Below are 15,688 nucleotides of genomic sequence, written 5' to 3'. Positions count from 1 at the left end.
CCTTCACTTGCGTGATTCCTCCACTTGCTGATCTGCCTCTTTCCCAGGGCAACTCTTGTGATGTCAGGCATAAATGTCTTGTTTCTCAAATTCTTCTAGTCAAAGCTTTTTATAAAGTTATATCAGTAATTTCTTCCATTAGTACTTGCATCTTGGAAATTCTTGTTCAGCTGTCCCGTTTCCCCGCTGAGCTGTTGCTCAGACAAGCTGTGCAAATTTCCAGCTCTTCAGATATTTTCATCCTGAGCTGACCTCCTCAAACCTTTAGAGAGGGACACAGAATGAGGAGCAATATAGCAAATGTGACAAAAGCACGAATAGTAGTGTTTGTGCTCTCTCCAGTGGATCTAGACTGAAGTCCTACTGGCTTCTAGTAATTTGCTTGAACCTCTCGGCATTAATACTTTTGAATCATTTCACATCTCCCCTAACACTCCCTTCCTTAGATTATATTAGCTTGCTTTCTCAAAAGTAGGGCTTTCTGCCCTGCTTCTGCTAACTTACCTTATTTGTGTCCTGACTTCTGTTCAGCTTCTCCCAAATTAGCCTTGTCTGCAAATTTTGTTGCAGTGCAAGTTTACTTTCTCTTCTGGCTCTCATGAAAGATGGAAAATGCTGTAAGCCTTTGATGCATCAGCCAACGGTCAGTTTTAAAACTGTTTTCTTCTTATTCTACCTGAATCCTATGTTTGGTGCCATCTTTAAGCCAAGTAGGTTGGCAAAGAGCTATTTTCTTTATCCATACCTTGAAAGATAAGACTGCCTTTTTTTCCCTCCCTACAAAGATGATGATCTGCCTGTGAAGCCCAGGAAGGAATGGATTCACATGGACAATGTGGAGTTTGAGAAGCTGGAATGGATGAAAGATTTGCCCTCACCCCGACAGAAGAAAACTAAAAAGGTTTGAAAACAGAAACTGGTATTTTTGACATTTGTGCCTGGATCATGCTTGTTAGCAGTGACAGTTTTGAAGGCTTCAAAAATTACTCCTCTGGTTACTCAATCTGTAAGACTTCACCAGGCTGAGAAGTGCCCCAGTTTCTTCTGCAGGGGTAGGATGGGACATAGTTCAGTCTGTAGTGCTCAAGAGGGTGAGAAAGTGAGAGTCTAGCAGTTGTAATCTGGGATGAAACAGGTCTGAAAGCTAAGAAAAAAGGGAAGAGTGGAGTACATTTTTTTTAAGAATTTGAGGCCTGACCTGGGGACTTTTTGAACCTTCCGGCAGTAGATGTAAGAAATGGTATTTTAAGTGGTGAATGGAGTGGAAGGCAATAGCAATAATCTTTCTCCCTCTACCATTTATTGCAGGGAATGCAGGCTCGATTCAGTTTAAAAGGAGAATTGATTCCTGCAGATGCTGATTTACCAACACATCTAGGACTGCATCACCATGGAGAAGAGGCAGAGGTAGGTGTCATACAGAAGAAAGGGCACACCCATTTCTGTTATATGGGTTTGATTTGGCAGATTGCTTTTGTGTTGAGGTTTTTAATGACTAAAACCTTTGGGAAGTGAGGATGGGTGATTTTCTTTAGAATCTAGGTCCTGCAGAGAAGTAGAGTCCGCATGCATTAACTGCTTTACTTTCAGCAAACTCCATTAATGCTCTTTCTCTTTAATGCCATTAAGGATATTCATGTTGGAAAAAGCTGCACATACATGCTTTTCTTAAGAAGTTCATTTTTCTCGTCACGTCAATGATTTGAATCTCTTTTGCAGTTGCCACAAAGCAACAAACAACATTGCATTGCAGTTCATTTCCCATTAGGCAGTATTTTACAGTTAATCTTATTTTAAGAGCCTATTTTTACCTATAGCTGAATTGTTTGTTTTGTTTTCCCGTATAGAGGGCTGGTTATTCTCTCCAAGAGCTCTTCCATTTGTCTCGCAGCCAAGTTACTCAACAGAGGACACTGGCTCTACAGGTCTTAGGTCGTATTGTTCAAAAGGTAAGTCACTTTCCATGAAATTCCTTGTCATAATTCAAGTTTCCGGTGGATCAGGGCCTGGGTTTTCTAGTACTAGTTGTCTGAGTTCTACTTTTCAATGAAGGTGAGCAAAATCACCAGCAGGGCATTCTTTTTCACTGAGGATCACCTAGCTGTTAGAAAAGTTAAGTGTTGGGACATTACAAACTGAGTTTCAGGTTTCTCTGGAGGGAGATGCTTCCAAGTGTTGTTCAGCAGCAGTGCTGCAACTTCCATTCTGTTAGTGCTTTGGACACAAGTTCTTTTTTGGTGTTATTTCTGTGACAAACCTATCTTTGGCAATGATCCTTTCACTCCTGCTTTCTGAGCCAGCTTATTATGTGTTTTTTCTGTAGGAAGTGAGAATGAACCAGCCTACTCATAGAACAATGTGCCAATAGCATAAAGCAAAATGAGTACTTACTTCTGTGCACAGTTCCACCTAACTCTTAAGGGATGTGCTAACCTTCCCTCCAACAGCGGTGGAGTCAGAGAAGGAGAAAATGTGTGGTTTTCAGAAGAATGTTGGAGCAGAACAGGGTGAAGTCAGAATGTGGGTCCAGACTTGAGAAAGAAAGGTTTCCTGCACTAAGGAACTGGAGTTTTGTGCCTCTGTAGGATGAAAGGAGGAGAAAATAAAGGAAAAAAAAAAACATGCGCACAGTTTAGCTTCTTTACAGTAGAAATGGGAAGAGGCAAACATGCAGAATGTTGAGATGTACCAGGTGAGGCAGCTCTAATACTGGCTCTGTGTGGCATATGTTTCAGGCCAGAGCTGGAGAGTTTGCTGCCTCCTTGAAGGGCAGCATTCTGCGACTGCTGCTTGATGCTGGGTTTCTCTTCTTGCTGCGCTTCTCTCTGGATGATGCAGTGGATAATGTCATGGCAGCATCTGTTGGCGCTCTGCGGGCTCTGCTGGTGTCACTTGATGATGAGGTGAGACAATTGTGAAGTGCCTGGGTTTGATTTCATGCTGAGCTGAGGAATCGAAATGAGAAGACATGGTAAGTAGCCTGAACAAAGGCTTGCTGGATGGGTTAGCTTAATGGTCAATGGAGTGCCACTGCTGTGCTTTGGGACAGAGCAGGGAATCTGAGTTGGAGAGTTTCAGACATCTTTTCTCCTGTTTGAATTAACTCTGCCCTGTGTTTAAATTCAGGCCGTTGAGCTTCTCTTCCTTTTGACATATTTACAATCTAGATCAGGCCACTACTAATGTCTGTGTACAATTTGTTTTTTTTAATTTGGCCTCTTATGTTGTTGGCTTCTTGCCAATATTCTTAACTATTCTCCCTGCTCTCATTTATGCCTCATAATGATGCTGTTTTCTTTTTCTCTCTTGTCCATTTTTTGCTGTTCTCGTGCTTTTCTTGCATTGAAAAAATACCTAATTTTGTCTGCCTGTGTGTCTATTGTCTCCTTGATGCTTTTTCTCCTGTTACAAGGTTGAAACTTCTTTTGGGTCTTCGCTTTTTGTAAAAAAGGGAAAAAAGGAAGACCTGAGGAACTACAGGTCAGTCTCACCTCTGTACCTAGCAAGATCCTGGAACAGATCCTTCTGAAGGCTCTGCTGAGGCACTTGGAAAATATGGAGGTGGTTGGTGGTAACCAACATGGCTTCAGCAAGGGCAGCTTGTGCCTGAAAAATTCAGTGGCCTTTTATGATGGGGTCACAGTGTTGGTGGACAACGGGAGAGCAACTGACATCACCTACCTGGATTTGTGCAAAATGTTCAACACTGTGCTGCACAACATCTTGGTTTCTAAATTGGAAATATATTAATTCAATGGATGGATCACTTGGTAGACAAGGAATTGACTGGCTGGTTGCACTCAAACAGTGGTGGTCAATGGCTCCATGTCCAAATGGAGACCAGTGACAAGAGGTGTCCCTGTACTGGGACTGGTGCCGTTTAACATCTTTGTTGGTAACATGTACAGTGGAATTGAGTGCACCCTCAGCAGCTTTGCTGATGACACCAAGTGGTGTGGTGTGGTGTGGTTAACACACTGGAGAGAGGGGAGGCCATCCAGAGGGACCTTGACAGGCTTGAGAGGTGGGCCCATGCCAGCCTTCTGAAGTTCACTAAGACCAAGTGCATGAACTTGGCCAAGAACTAGATGATCTTTAAGGTCCTTTCCAACTCAAACCATTCTATGATTCTAGCATTTAGAAATACTAGACAGCCCTGAGCAGCAAGATTGTACAGAAGCAGTCCATTAGAGGCAAAGCATTCTGTGGGCTGAGTTTCACATTCCTTCCATGAGAGCTGTTCTGGTGGGAGACTGCAAAGGGGCTTGTGATAGAGAAGTATGGGTAGATGTCAAGAAGCCCCTTCAAATTCTCTCAGGCCTTCAGAGCTATCCCTAGTGGGGAAGCAAGAAAAATGAAGGACTGGGTAGTTTTCTCCACATCTTGCTCCTTTTCTAAGCTATGAGCCTAATGGTGTTCTGCTAGATGAATCCTGCCCACTTATGGTAGGTAATTAATGCTATGGATCAGCTTCTTAAGGTGCTTTTCTTTCTTCTGATCTTGCTGTGGTTTATAACTGTCTGCAGTGCTGTGACTTTCAGATCAAAGTTTGTGTTGTGATGTCTTGTTTAAGTGGGGATTGCTGGCTGTCTCCATGCCACTGTGAGTGCTGTGTCAGTATATTTTTCTCATTTGGAGAGTCCTTCCTAGAGTATTGTGCTGCTGAGTCTCAAAAGGTCTGTAAGGAAGGGGGAGGACTGGAAGTCTGGCCTTTTGCCTTAGGATTTATAAGGCAAACAAGATTTATCCTCACTGTGAACACAGAAGACAAACACAAAAATAATGTCTGATGGTTTTGTCAATTCAATCGCTGTGGGATGGAAGCACCTTTCTCTTTGTTTTCTTTGAAGACTTGGTTATTCTGTCTTGTGCTTTTCCTTCTCTTGGTGGAAAGAAGGCTATAGTCGTAAACTTTATATTCCAGATAGACTCATAGTTTCCTCCCCTGAAGTCAGACCTCTTCTGACCATGTAATTGACTCACCAACTTTGTTTGTTTATATGTTTAATATCTGATGTGTTTCCTTGGCACTTCCATTTGAAATTTTTCAAAACAGCTTAGAGTTTCCTTGAAGTGTACCACTTCTTTTCTGACTAAAGTGGTAGTTATTTCTGATTACCAGGTCAGGAAATGGAAATTTAAAGCAGTTACTCAGTAGTGTAAGCATTTGATTTGACTGTCTTTTATAATATAAAACATTTTTGGGGAAGTAGGTCTGCTATGGGAGCAATCCACTCTCTGGAAAGTTAATCTATTGCAGTATTACCCCAGGACTTGAGAGTATCTGACACTGTCATTGCTGTGAACAAAAAACGTGGGGTTTTTTTATTTGTTGAAGCTGTTCAAACAAAAGCCAAACAAACATTAACAGATGCACCAGACAGTCTTTAATTTAACATAGCAATTTTTATGTGATCATTCTGTATGATTCAGTAGTTCCACACAGGTCCAGAAATGGGAATAGAGTCAATAAATGGCAAATTCCAGTTCAACTTCTAGAGCCTTGGTGATTTTTATTTATTTTTATCTTAAATGTTTTTCCGTTTCTGTTACCTATGTAGTGAATTTAATTCACCTCATGATAATTGCTTTTCATTATTTCCTGAGTGTGTGTGGGTCATAGGGTAAATCACTTCTGTGAAAAAGCATGACATTCTATTTGGACATGTTTAGAATATTCCTTATTGTGCTTCTGTTTTCCTGGGGTTAGGTGGGAATCAATAAAGCATTCCATAATTAAAAGCATCCTTGAAAACTTTTGTCTTCCATGATGCCTTTGTGAGAACTTTATGCTTTTACTCTTGTTGTAGAAATACCTTGATTGGACTTTCTCATGGTACCAAGGGATGGCTGCATTCCCCTTTGTCCCCAGCAATGAAGAGGAAGAAGAGGAGGAAGAAGAAGATTTAAATGGAACAGAGAAGTCTCAAGATAAAAAATCAAAGGATGAAAACAAGCCAGATCCAGATGTGGCCCGATACGATGTTGTAAAGGTAAGCACAGAGCTATACCTGAAATCTTTTTAGGAAAGTAAGTTTTGCACAGTGGCTGTCTGTGCTGTGAAACATCTCTCCTGTGTATGCTATTAAGAACATTCTGAACAAGAGTCAGAGCTCTTCCCTGGCTTTTGAATGTTATGTTTCTGTCATATATTACCACAAGGGTAATTTTACTGATCTCTCAAAATGTTGAGACTTGTCCTGTGTGATTTCAGTGTCATTAAGTATCTCTAACTCCCTGTAGAGAAATTGGCAACAAGCACACGGATGACCCTGTATGACTTGCTGAAAGGCTGCATACAGACATGATGTTCAAGCTCACTTACTTGAGCTAGAAGTGAAAAGGTTCCAGACACTATTAAAGTGTCTGCAGACACTTATGTGAAGTTAAACATGAATATTATTGCTAGATATTTCAGAACTACTTAGGTTTGAACAATTACATTATTTTTGTATTCAACATAATGGCTGGAGAGCAGCCCTGAGGAGAAGGACTTGGGGGTGGTAGTGGATGAGAAGCTCGACATGAGCCACCAATGTGTGCTGGAGCCCAGAGAGCCAAACATCCTGGGCTGCATCAAAAGAGGTGTGGCCAGCAGGGCCAGGGAGGTGATGCTGCCCCTCTGCTCTGCTCTGGTGAGACCCCACCTGGAGTACTGTGTACAGTTCTGGTGCCCTCAGCACAAGGAAGATATAGACCTATTGGAAAGGGTCCAGAGAAGGGCCACCAAGATGATCAGAGTGCTGGAGCACCTCTGCTATGAAGACAGGCTGAGAGAGTTGGGGCTGTTCAGCCTAAACAAGAGAAGGCTCTGGGGAGATCTTATAGTGGCCTTCCAGTACTTGAAAGGGGCCTATGGGAAAGCTGGGGAGGGGCTTTTCATCAGAGGAGTTAGTGATAGGACAAGGGGTAATGGTTTTAAACTGAGAGAGGGATGATTTAGGTTAGATATTAGGAAGAAATTCTTCACTATAAGGGTGGTGAGGAACTGGAATAGGTTGCCCAGGGAGGTTGTTGGTGCCCCGTCCCTGGAGGTTTTTAAGGCCAGGTTGGACGAGGTTTTGTGCAACCTGGTCTAGTGGTAGGGCTCCCTGCTCATGGCAGGGGCGTTGGAACTTGATGATCTTTGAGGTCTCTTCCAACCTTAATGATTCTATGATTCTATGACATAAGGGGGCTATTGCATTTCTCCAATTTCACTCTTCATATTTGCATTTCTCAGATACAGTGTTACAGCATTAGGAGGGAATTCCTCACGTATTTAAGCCTAATTCTGCATTCCTGAGAGGAGATCTAAAAATAGCAATGTTTGCTATCTCAATCCCAGCCTTGGTGGAGATAATGTAACTCTCTTGCCTGCTACAATCATTAAAACCTGTGATCACATCAGTTAATCTATATGCTTCAGCCTGTATTTGAATGGCACTTGATTAAAAGCTGAACTGTATGCATTACTGTACTTGGGCATCTGGTGTTGTTTCGAGTTTTCGTGTTTTCAGATGTTTAATAAGAGAGTTGGAAGAGATGAGATCAGCTTGTGATTCTGGAAACAGTTGTGTGGTTCAGCATAAAGGATTTTAACTTATTCCAAGTGGCTTAAACTCAGAAGATATTTGGGATAAAATCTCTACTGTTACAGTTGTTGTGAAATTCCATTTCACATCTGCTAATCAGCTGCTACAGCCCAATTACTCCACACAGAAAAATAAATATTTAAAGTAGCAGCTGAACTTGGTCAGGTCTAGAGCTACAACTTTGCTTGGCTGCAATTTTTAAAACTATTGATACTATGAACTCAGGTGTTGTGAAGTTGTGTTTTCCCAGAACTGGGAATGCATAATGCTGTCACTTAAACTGAAGATTTGTTTCTTAGCACCACCACTGATAGAGGGGTCTTCTGCTCTGTGAACCATAAAACAAAAATAACATTATGCATCTCTCTTTTCCTACTGCAGGATAGGGATTGGTTCTGCTTTCTGCTTCTCTCAGCTTTCTCTGGCATAATAGGTACTATCAGACAGAGTGCTGTGTTAGGTGGAGGTGGTGTCTGGCCAAAATGCTTCATGGAGCACAAGAATCCTTTTCAGCCTTGTTAGGTTTTAGTAGTCCTTCATAGGGACATGAATGTTGTTTTCCCTGTTACTTAGAATTTCTTACTCTGGATGACACTAGTATCCAAACCCCACCAGTGGCCTGATGTGGAACATAAGTTAATTACTTTCTATTAGCTCTCTTGAGCTAATTCTTGCTCATTTGTGAGCATACTGGCAAATTCTCAGAAACTTATTTGTTTCCCCACTGGTAAGCTTAACACCTTCTCTCTGCAGAAGATGTAATTGAATCTGCTTTTGTCTTCCAGCAGCTGCAGTTCAGAGAGCAGTCATAAGGAGCATAATGGATTTTTTTTCTCTTCTCCTTTCAGGGACTTTTGAAGACACGGATCCAGCACCGGCTGAGGTACATCCTGGAGGTGGTACGACCTGTTCCAACAGTAGTCCTGGATATACTGCACATCCTTACCCACATAGCAAGGCACTCCAGTGAAGCATGTAGCCAGGTAAATCTCCAAAATTCTGGAATGGTAGAGAAAGGTTTGAAAAGGGAAGAAAGAGACACATAAAGTTATGGCAACAAGATTAGACACATGTATTTTTCACAAGTCTTCTGCATGTCTGTAATGGCTTACCTTTAGTTATTTGTGCTGCCTGCTGTTTCTGTGCAGCTGCTTGACTGTCCTCGGTTGATTGAGACCATTGTCAGGGAATTTCTCCCTACTCAGTGGGATCCCCAAGTGGCTGAACCAGGGCACTTACTCACCAGCCTCCATGGAATTGCTTGTGCCACTGCTATGAAGTTCATCAGAGTATTGGCATCTGGAGGCCGAAATGCAACAGCCAGGCTGGTGAGTGATTCTCAGAAGAGCTTCTCTGATTGCAAAAGCCTCTGTTCTCTGTGCCTTACTTTCTAAATAAAGATGAATGATTAATTGGAAGTGACTGAGCTGAAGCTGAAATAGTCGTTGTGAAGAAGGTACGTATGTGTCTTTTGAAGGATCTGTTGACAACATAGTAATGATGCCTCCTACTGTGTACCAGCAGAAGAGCCATCTCAAGATTTTCTCTGCTTTTTTGTTTTATATAGCAGAGTTATGCAAAATCACATAGCACAGCTCAGTGATACTGACCAACATCAGATGTTTAGAGCACACACTGGTGTGTGTGCTCTTTTTTCACGTTCCAATGGTAGGCAGTTTAGGACTGTATAAAGCAGAGATTTAATCCCTATCCCTGTGTTTTACAACCCTGGTTGAGCTTTTCTGCCATTCATTTGTCTTAGTAACTCTGGGGAGATTTATCAGTATTTCCAGCTCCTCTTATCTACTTCTAGACAGGTTTTCCACTTCAGAGATAATTGCATTCATTCATACAGGTCATCACACTGGTGCTATAAATGCATAAAATCTACCAAGAGCAGCAACCATTGCAGTTCCATGAGCACTTCTTAGGGCTTTTGGTTCAGTATTGTTAATAGCATCTAATAAATTGCCATCAGCAAATTGCTAACATCAGCACAAGAACACCTGTGTGTGTATAAAATACATTGAATAATGTGCTGATAATGGATAGTGAGATACTTAAAGGCTGCAAGTGGTGCTAGGAACATAACAGAAAAATCTCTGAATTTTACTCTATTTCAGGCTTTGTGTACTCCAGGTGCTTCAAGGCATGTAAGAACTGACTACAAGGTTCCTGCCACTCAGGTTTAGGTTCTGTTGCACTTGCATATGGCTTTTTACAGGCACTTAAACACAGGAATGGATAATAAAAATGAAATAAAAATCATCAATGTAGAAATTTATTTTAGCCAACAACAAAATTCTTCCACCTTCCTCCTCTGGAAGTAAATTTTACTTTGTCCTCTGTTCTGTAGGAGGGGTGTCAGAATTGACAGTTGATTCATGAGCTCCTTTTGCTCTCTTGCTGGTGTGCATTGATTTCCCTACAAGATGTCTCTAAAACATTTGAATTTTAAATTATCTATAATATGTCCTTGTGTTGTGAAAAATAAATCATTACCTCATCTGTTTAGACAGCACACACAAGCTTTTGTGTGTGTGGGAGAGGCAAAGAGAAGCTCTTTTTTATGGCTAAGTAAAAATACCCAGTTGTGAGGGAGTATAGAAATTATTTCTAAAGAGCTGCAAATGAGTCATGTCATGCTTAATTCAATACTAAAGTAACCTCAGATCATTTTCAAGGCATCAAAATTCTATGATCTTATAAAAGTAATAGGCAGGAAGTACTCTTTTCATAAAGTAAGTACAGAATCATTGGAAGATTGAGGTTGTAGGACCTCTGAAAGCCATTTAGTGTTTTTCATAATGTGTATCTTTACCTGTAATCATGACTAATAGAGTTCTATTTATGGCTACTTAAAGAAGGATAATTAGATATATTTTGAAAACCAATTAAATACTGTGGAGAGCATCCAAAACAAGGTGTGTGTGTGCGCTAGACAAACCTCCATCAGAAGTTATTGAGGTATAGTTGATTTAAGAATGGATTAGGTAACACCTAGGCATCCCTTCCAGCAATATTTCTCTCTTATTAGCCATTGACCATCTATTGATCATTCTTAGTATGCTTCTTAAGATTGCACAAGATAAACACAGATGTGAGCAGTGCAAGAGGAGGTTAGAATGAGCTGAATTGAAGTCAGCAGTTCTTCTGGAGTGTCGGTGTAATGAGGTAATGATGGGTGCAACTAACCCTTCTCTTATCCCTTAGTCTTTCTTGTTGTTAATTCTTTTATTTTTTGTTTGTTTGATTTTTAGCTTAGTAAATTTGAAATGAAAAGTCGGTTAAGTCGATTCATAGCTGAAGACCCACTGGATTTACTCCTGCCAGGTGAAGAAGCCATCAGGCTGAGCACCGAAGCCTTCCGGCTGTGGGCTGTGGCAGCTGGCTATGGCCAGGCCTGTGATCTCTACAGGTACAGTCCAAAGCTGGAGGAATGGGGGTGGAGGGCACAACAGAGAAAATGGACAGCCTGTTCCAGAGTGGCAAATACAGGGATCTCCAGGCTCAGTCTCTACTCCCTTCAGGGAATCTTATCTCACTTTCTCTGGCCTCCTGCAGTAAACCTCAGTTTCTGAAGGTATTTGTGTTGAGTATTGTCTTTATTCTGCTTCTTCTTTTTCTGTGTTTAAGCACTGGGATTTAGTTGTTTCTTCTCTGTACCATGGGAATGAACTTAACTTCTTAGGGCTGCATCTTTTTCCTCCTGAAGGCATGAATAGTCTGTGCTTGTGTGACATCAAGACACATAGTTTGCAGCACACCTAGGATTGAATCTGGTGACCTAATGCCAATCTGTGGGCAGCAGTCACCAGCCTGCATGCAAAGTGAGGCAGACAAACTCTGTGTCCTGCATCTGCTTTCAGTTCAGTACAAGTTCTTGTGCTTGACCGTCAAGGTCTGCATGGAGATAAGTCTCACCTATGTCAAGCATTAAATCTTCCTGTAATTGCACTGATTTGGAAGCACAAATATGGCAATAGAGTTGTTCTGGAGAGGAGTAAAAGGGAGGACAGTATTAAGTTTCAGAAGGGAGATTCTCTCTCCACAACAGCATTTTGTGTTCTGCAGCCCAGTCACATGTCTTGGTTAAGAAAGAGTAAAAACTGTGTATGATTTATTTTTATTTTTTAGCACAGTAAATAATCTTGTGGAAAGAGAAACAGCAGAAAGTGCCTTAAATTTGCATGGTTGTAACTGCATGTGCTTTGAGAATTTGAGAACTAGGGAAAGAAGAATAAAATAAGTTTTTTCCAAGAGATTTTCAGAATGCTTAGAGGCAAAATATATGGTGGATTCCATTCAGGTGAATTTGGAATGACATTCTTCCTTTTTTTCCATGTCTGTTTATTTTTATTATTTTGGTGATAGTAATAATTCTCATAATCTCATTTTATCCATTTTGTATGTGATGGGAGGGTGCAAAAAAGATTATTGCAGTGGTGGGAAGTGAAAGTACAAGAAGCGATGGGCACAAGTGGAAATAGAGGGAATTTCACTTCAGTGTAAGAAAAAAAAAAAAAGTTACTGTGGTGGTAATCAAACACTGGAGCAGGTTGCACAGGAAGATGGTGCACCCTCTGTCCTTGAAGATATCCAGAATCCAACTGGACATGTTCCTTGGCAAACTTGCTCTAGCTGACCTGGCTTGAGCAGGGAGTTGAACTATAGATGTTCTCCAGATACCCTTTTCAACATAATCTATTCTGTGATTCGTGCCTTAGGGATCTCTACCCTGTGCTGGTGAGGATACTGCAGTCCCTGCCTGAGTTGCCTAGTGCTTGCCAAGGGAGGAGCCCCATGGCTGAGCTGTCTGTCCAGCGAGCTACGGCAGTGGTCACTCTGCTGACAGGCATGACGCAGACAGCGGGCTGCGCGGCAGAGCTGCAGGCCAGGCTGAGCAGGTAGGCCCTCTCTCTCACCGGTTCTGTGCATGTGAGTAGCTGGTATCCTGTCTTCACTCTACTTGGTTTGGAGACATGCCTGTCACCTTTTTTTCTTTATTTTGCATGGTTTACTGTCCCATATGCAAATCCCTGCATGGTGAGGTGTATTCCCTCTGACACAAGGTAGGAAGGAGAATCTAGTCTGACAGCAGTGTACCTGCTAGCCTGGTAAGAGGCAAGAGTAAAAATCTGTTCAGCTATGGGGCAGAAGGGCTGTGTTGGCCAAACACCCTGCTGAAAGGAGCTAGGAAGTTCCTTTGACCTTTCCAAACTTCCTGAGGCTTGGAGGAAAAAAAACCTCTCTGCAGAGACCAGAACGGGTCAGGATTAAGAGGTTGTTGCTTTTGAAAGACAGCAAAGCAGTAGGATTTGCTAATGACACAGCTACTTTTTCTAGTGAAAAGCAAGAAACTCTAACTAAAGCTAGATACCACACTACTGTGTTCAGTGAAACTGCAGCATAGCCCAAGGGTAGAGTAGTGCAGGTGAAGAAACTTCATCTTTCTGCCTAAATTGATTTGGGCTGTTGTGCTGGAATGTGCAAAGACTTTTTTCCCCAACTAGCTGTTGTTGACTATTGCATGCAATTGGAAATCTTGATATTAAAAATGATAATTTAGAGAGTCAGTTGTTTCTGAGATGTATTCTATCCTGTGTCATTCTTCCATTGTGTTTCAGTAACAGCTCAGAAGATAGTGAACAGATTCCCCCTCCTCCAGTAGCGTGGAATCAAGTATCAGGCTTAAAGCCCTTCCTTGAGACCAATCTGAGAAAATTCCTTAAGGAGATATCCCAGACAGAAACTTGGCAAACTCTCCAGCCTCTGACCACAACTTATTTGATCTACCTGGGAGTTTATTATAGTGCTTGCAGCCAACAGGTAAGGCCTGAAAATTCAGGATGTCTTTTCATCTCACCAGCATCAGCCTTTGTATTACCTCTGAAAATCTGAACTTAACAGTCAATGCTGAAAAAGACAGATGTTTAGGCATCTAGCTGAGGACTAGATTTTGTTTACCCCTGCTTATATCTAGGCTATATGCCATTTAGGGTTAGGTAAGTCTGCTTATCCTTCACATTAGCAGTGCTAAATATCACTGTCTTCCTTTCTTGTCCTTTCTTCCTTTGGGCTCAGAGTCACAATCAAGGTATGTGGTAGTGCTGTGACCGTACTGATTTACTGCAGAGGTCCAAAGCATGAAATAAATGTGACATAACTTGGCAATCCTTTCTCCCTGTTCCACATGTTTGCATTTGCTGTGGTCAGAGCTCACATGTGGACAGCTGCACTGCAATAATGTGGTTGGAAGATTGAGTGTTGAGGGTCCTGCCATATGAACTTCGGATAGGAAACAATAAAGATAAATTTGCTGCCTCTCTGACATTCAAAGTCAATTTCTGTAACCAGTTACAGTTTTAGTATATGACTGTCTTTTAAAGTGAGTTTTCTAAAGGTGACACATCAGTGTGATGCTGTTGAAGAATAATGTCTTATAGTTTAGAACATGAATCTTTAAGGTAGCTAAAGGTAAATGCAAGTTTCCTCTTTACTGCCCAAGTGACATGCCTGAGTTCTGACCTGGGAGAGCTGTCTACAAGGTATAGGGGTAATTTAATGGCTGTAGTTATTCACACTTTTGCAACTCTTCTGAAACTTGCCCAAAGCAATTGAGTTTGTTAGTTGTGGCTGGGGCAGAAACCCACCAGTATCTTTCAAAGATGTCTTCAGTGCCCCAAAGTTTGGTAGTACCCTTCACATGCTGTTATGAGGTCCTGAGTGTTAGAGGACCAGGATAACCAGGAGGTTAATATTCCTTTTCAACCTATATAAATATCCCAGAAGAGTGGCTGACAAAATAATTTAAGTCCTTGAACTACGACATAAGATTTTTTATATCTCCACTTAAACAGAAGTTCAATCATCTATCTGTGGTTAAAAAAAATAGCACATTGGAATGGACTAGTGCAAAAAAAAAAACAAAACCAACCTGTAGATCAGTATGTACTGGAACCTTCTTGGAATATTTTTGTTAGACTACTAATAACAAAGGTTAACATCTTTGTGTAGATTGTATTGATTTCTGGAGGGGGATCTCACATGGCGAAAATTAGATTTTATGTTCTAGAAATTAGTATTTCTGTGTAGTAAAGCAGCATTCTAATGAAGAGAAAGAACATTAAAATTTGCCAGCATGTTCCTTCAACTTGGAATATTGCTTACTAGGGTTGGAAGAATTGGAATGGTTTTCTAAAAGCCACAGATCCTCCTCTGTCAATGTTCAACCACAGTCATGCTTCAATGGGTAGGTCAATCACACTTTATACAGTTGATTTTTATTTTTTTAATATTTTTTTGAGACACTCTTGGTGCCAGTCTGCTTTCTCGGCAGCTCTCATCACCTTTGTGTCATCTTCAAGTTGAATGAACAGATCAGCATGTAGATGGTATGGGGAGGAGGGTTTAGCCGCTGAGGGCAAGTTTTCCGTTAGGGAATCTTGATCCCAAGGATCCCATACCTTACGTCCAGCTAATTAAGAAAGCCCTGTGAGGCATTTTCATAGAATGATAGAATGTATTGAGTTGGAAGGGGCCTCTAAAGGTCATCTAGTTCAACCCCCTTACAATAAGCAGGAGCATTTCCAACTAGACCATCAGAGCCCCATCAAGCCTGATCTTGAATGTCTCCAGGGATGGGGCCTCCACCACCTTTCTAGGCAACCTGTTCTGGTGATCCATCACCCTCATAGTAAATAACTTTTTTTCCTTTTTTAATGGGTGTGAGAACACCTTGAGGTGCCAGCTTTGATCATCCACACTACCAGCAGTGAGTGAGGCCAGCTGTAACCTAGAGCAGTGCCACTATGGAGATGATGTCATCTGGCAATAAGATAATTAACACAGCGAAAGCAATTAAATCAACCTGGGTTGCCCTCACTGTAATGCCTTCATTCACCATCTTTTCCTGTCTTTCTCCATGTCTTCTGCAGCCATCAGTCAATCCAGTTGACTGCTTAGAGGAGTTAGAACGTTTGACATCTGAGGTGCTGCAGCCCCTTCTCAGCCATCCAGCCATACACAGCATGTGGGACTTGCTCAGGTAGAGTGATTTCACCATTAAGATGTTGTTGCCAGAAGCTAAGGGAGCTTTGAATCTTCTTTGAGTT

General features: G+C 41.5%; 1 protein-coding gene across 3 annotated transcripts in view; it reads left to right on the top strand.

Annotated features, from left to right (window-relative positions):
* Positions 1–15,688, top strand: part of RPAP1 (RNA polymerase II associated protein 1) — a 44,312-nt gene that overhangs the window by 17,804 nt on the left and 10,820 nt on the right. For all 3 annotated transcript variants that reach the window (XM_051621387.1, XM_051621385.1, XM_051621386.1), the window contains 11 exons: positions 786–901; positions 1,309–1,407; positions 1,848–1,949; positions 2,736–2,903; positions 5,811–5,993; positions 8,423–8,557; positions 8,723–8,902; positions 10,835–10,992; positions 12,302–12,481; positions 13,202–13,403; positions 15,512–15,621. In XM_051621387.1, the coding sequence (XP_051477347.1) occupies positions 786–901; positions 1,309–1,407; positions 1,848–1,949; positions 2,736–2,903; positions 5,811–5,993; positions 8,423–8,557; positions 8,723–8,902; positions 10,835–10,992; positions 12,302–12,481; positions 13,202–13,403; positions 15,512–15,621 (1,633 nt within the window). The remainder of the gene's footprint in view (positions 1–785; positions 902–1,308; positions 1,408–1,847; positions 1,950–2,735; positions 2,904–5,810; positions 5,994–8,422; positions 8,558–8,722; positions 8,903–10,834; positions 10,993–12,301; positions 12,482–13,201; positions 13,404–15,511; positions 15,622–15,688) is intronic.

The sequence above is a fragment of the Apus apus genome, chromosome 5, assembly GCF_020740795.1.
Source record: "Apus apus isolate bApuApu2 chromosome 5, bApuApu2.pri.cur, whole genome shotgun sequence".
In the NCBI taxonomy this organism is placed as follows: domain Eukaryota; kingdom Metazoa; phylum Chordata; class Aves; order Apodiformes; family Apodidae; genus Apus; species Apus apus.
This window is presented reverse-complemented; position numbering and strand designations above follow the sequence as displayed.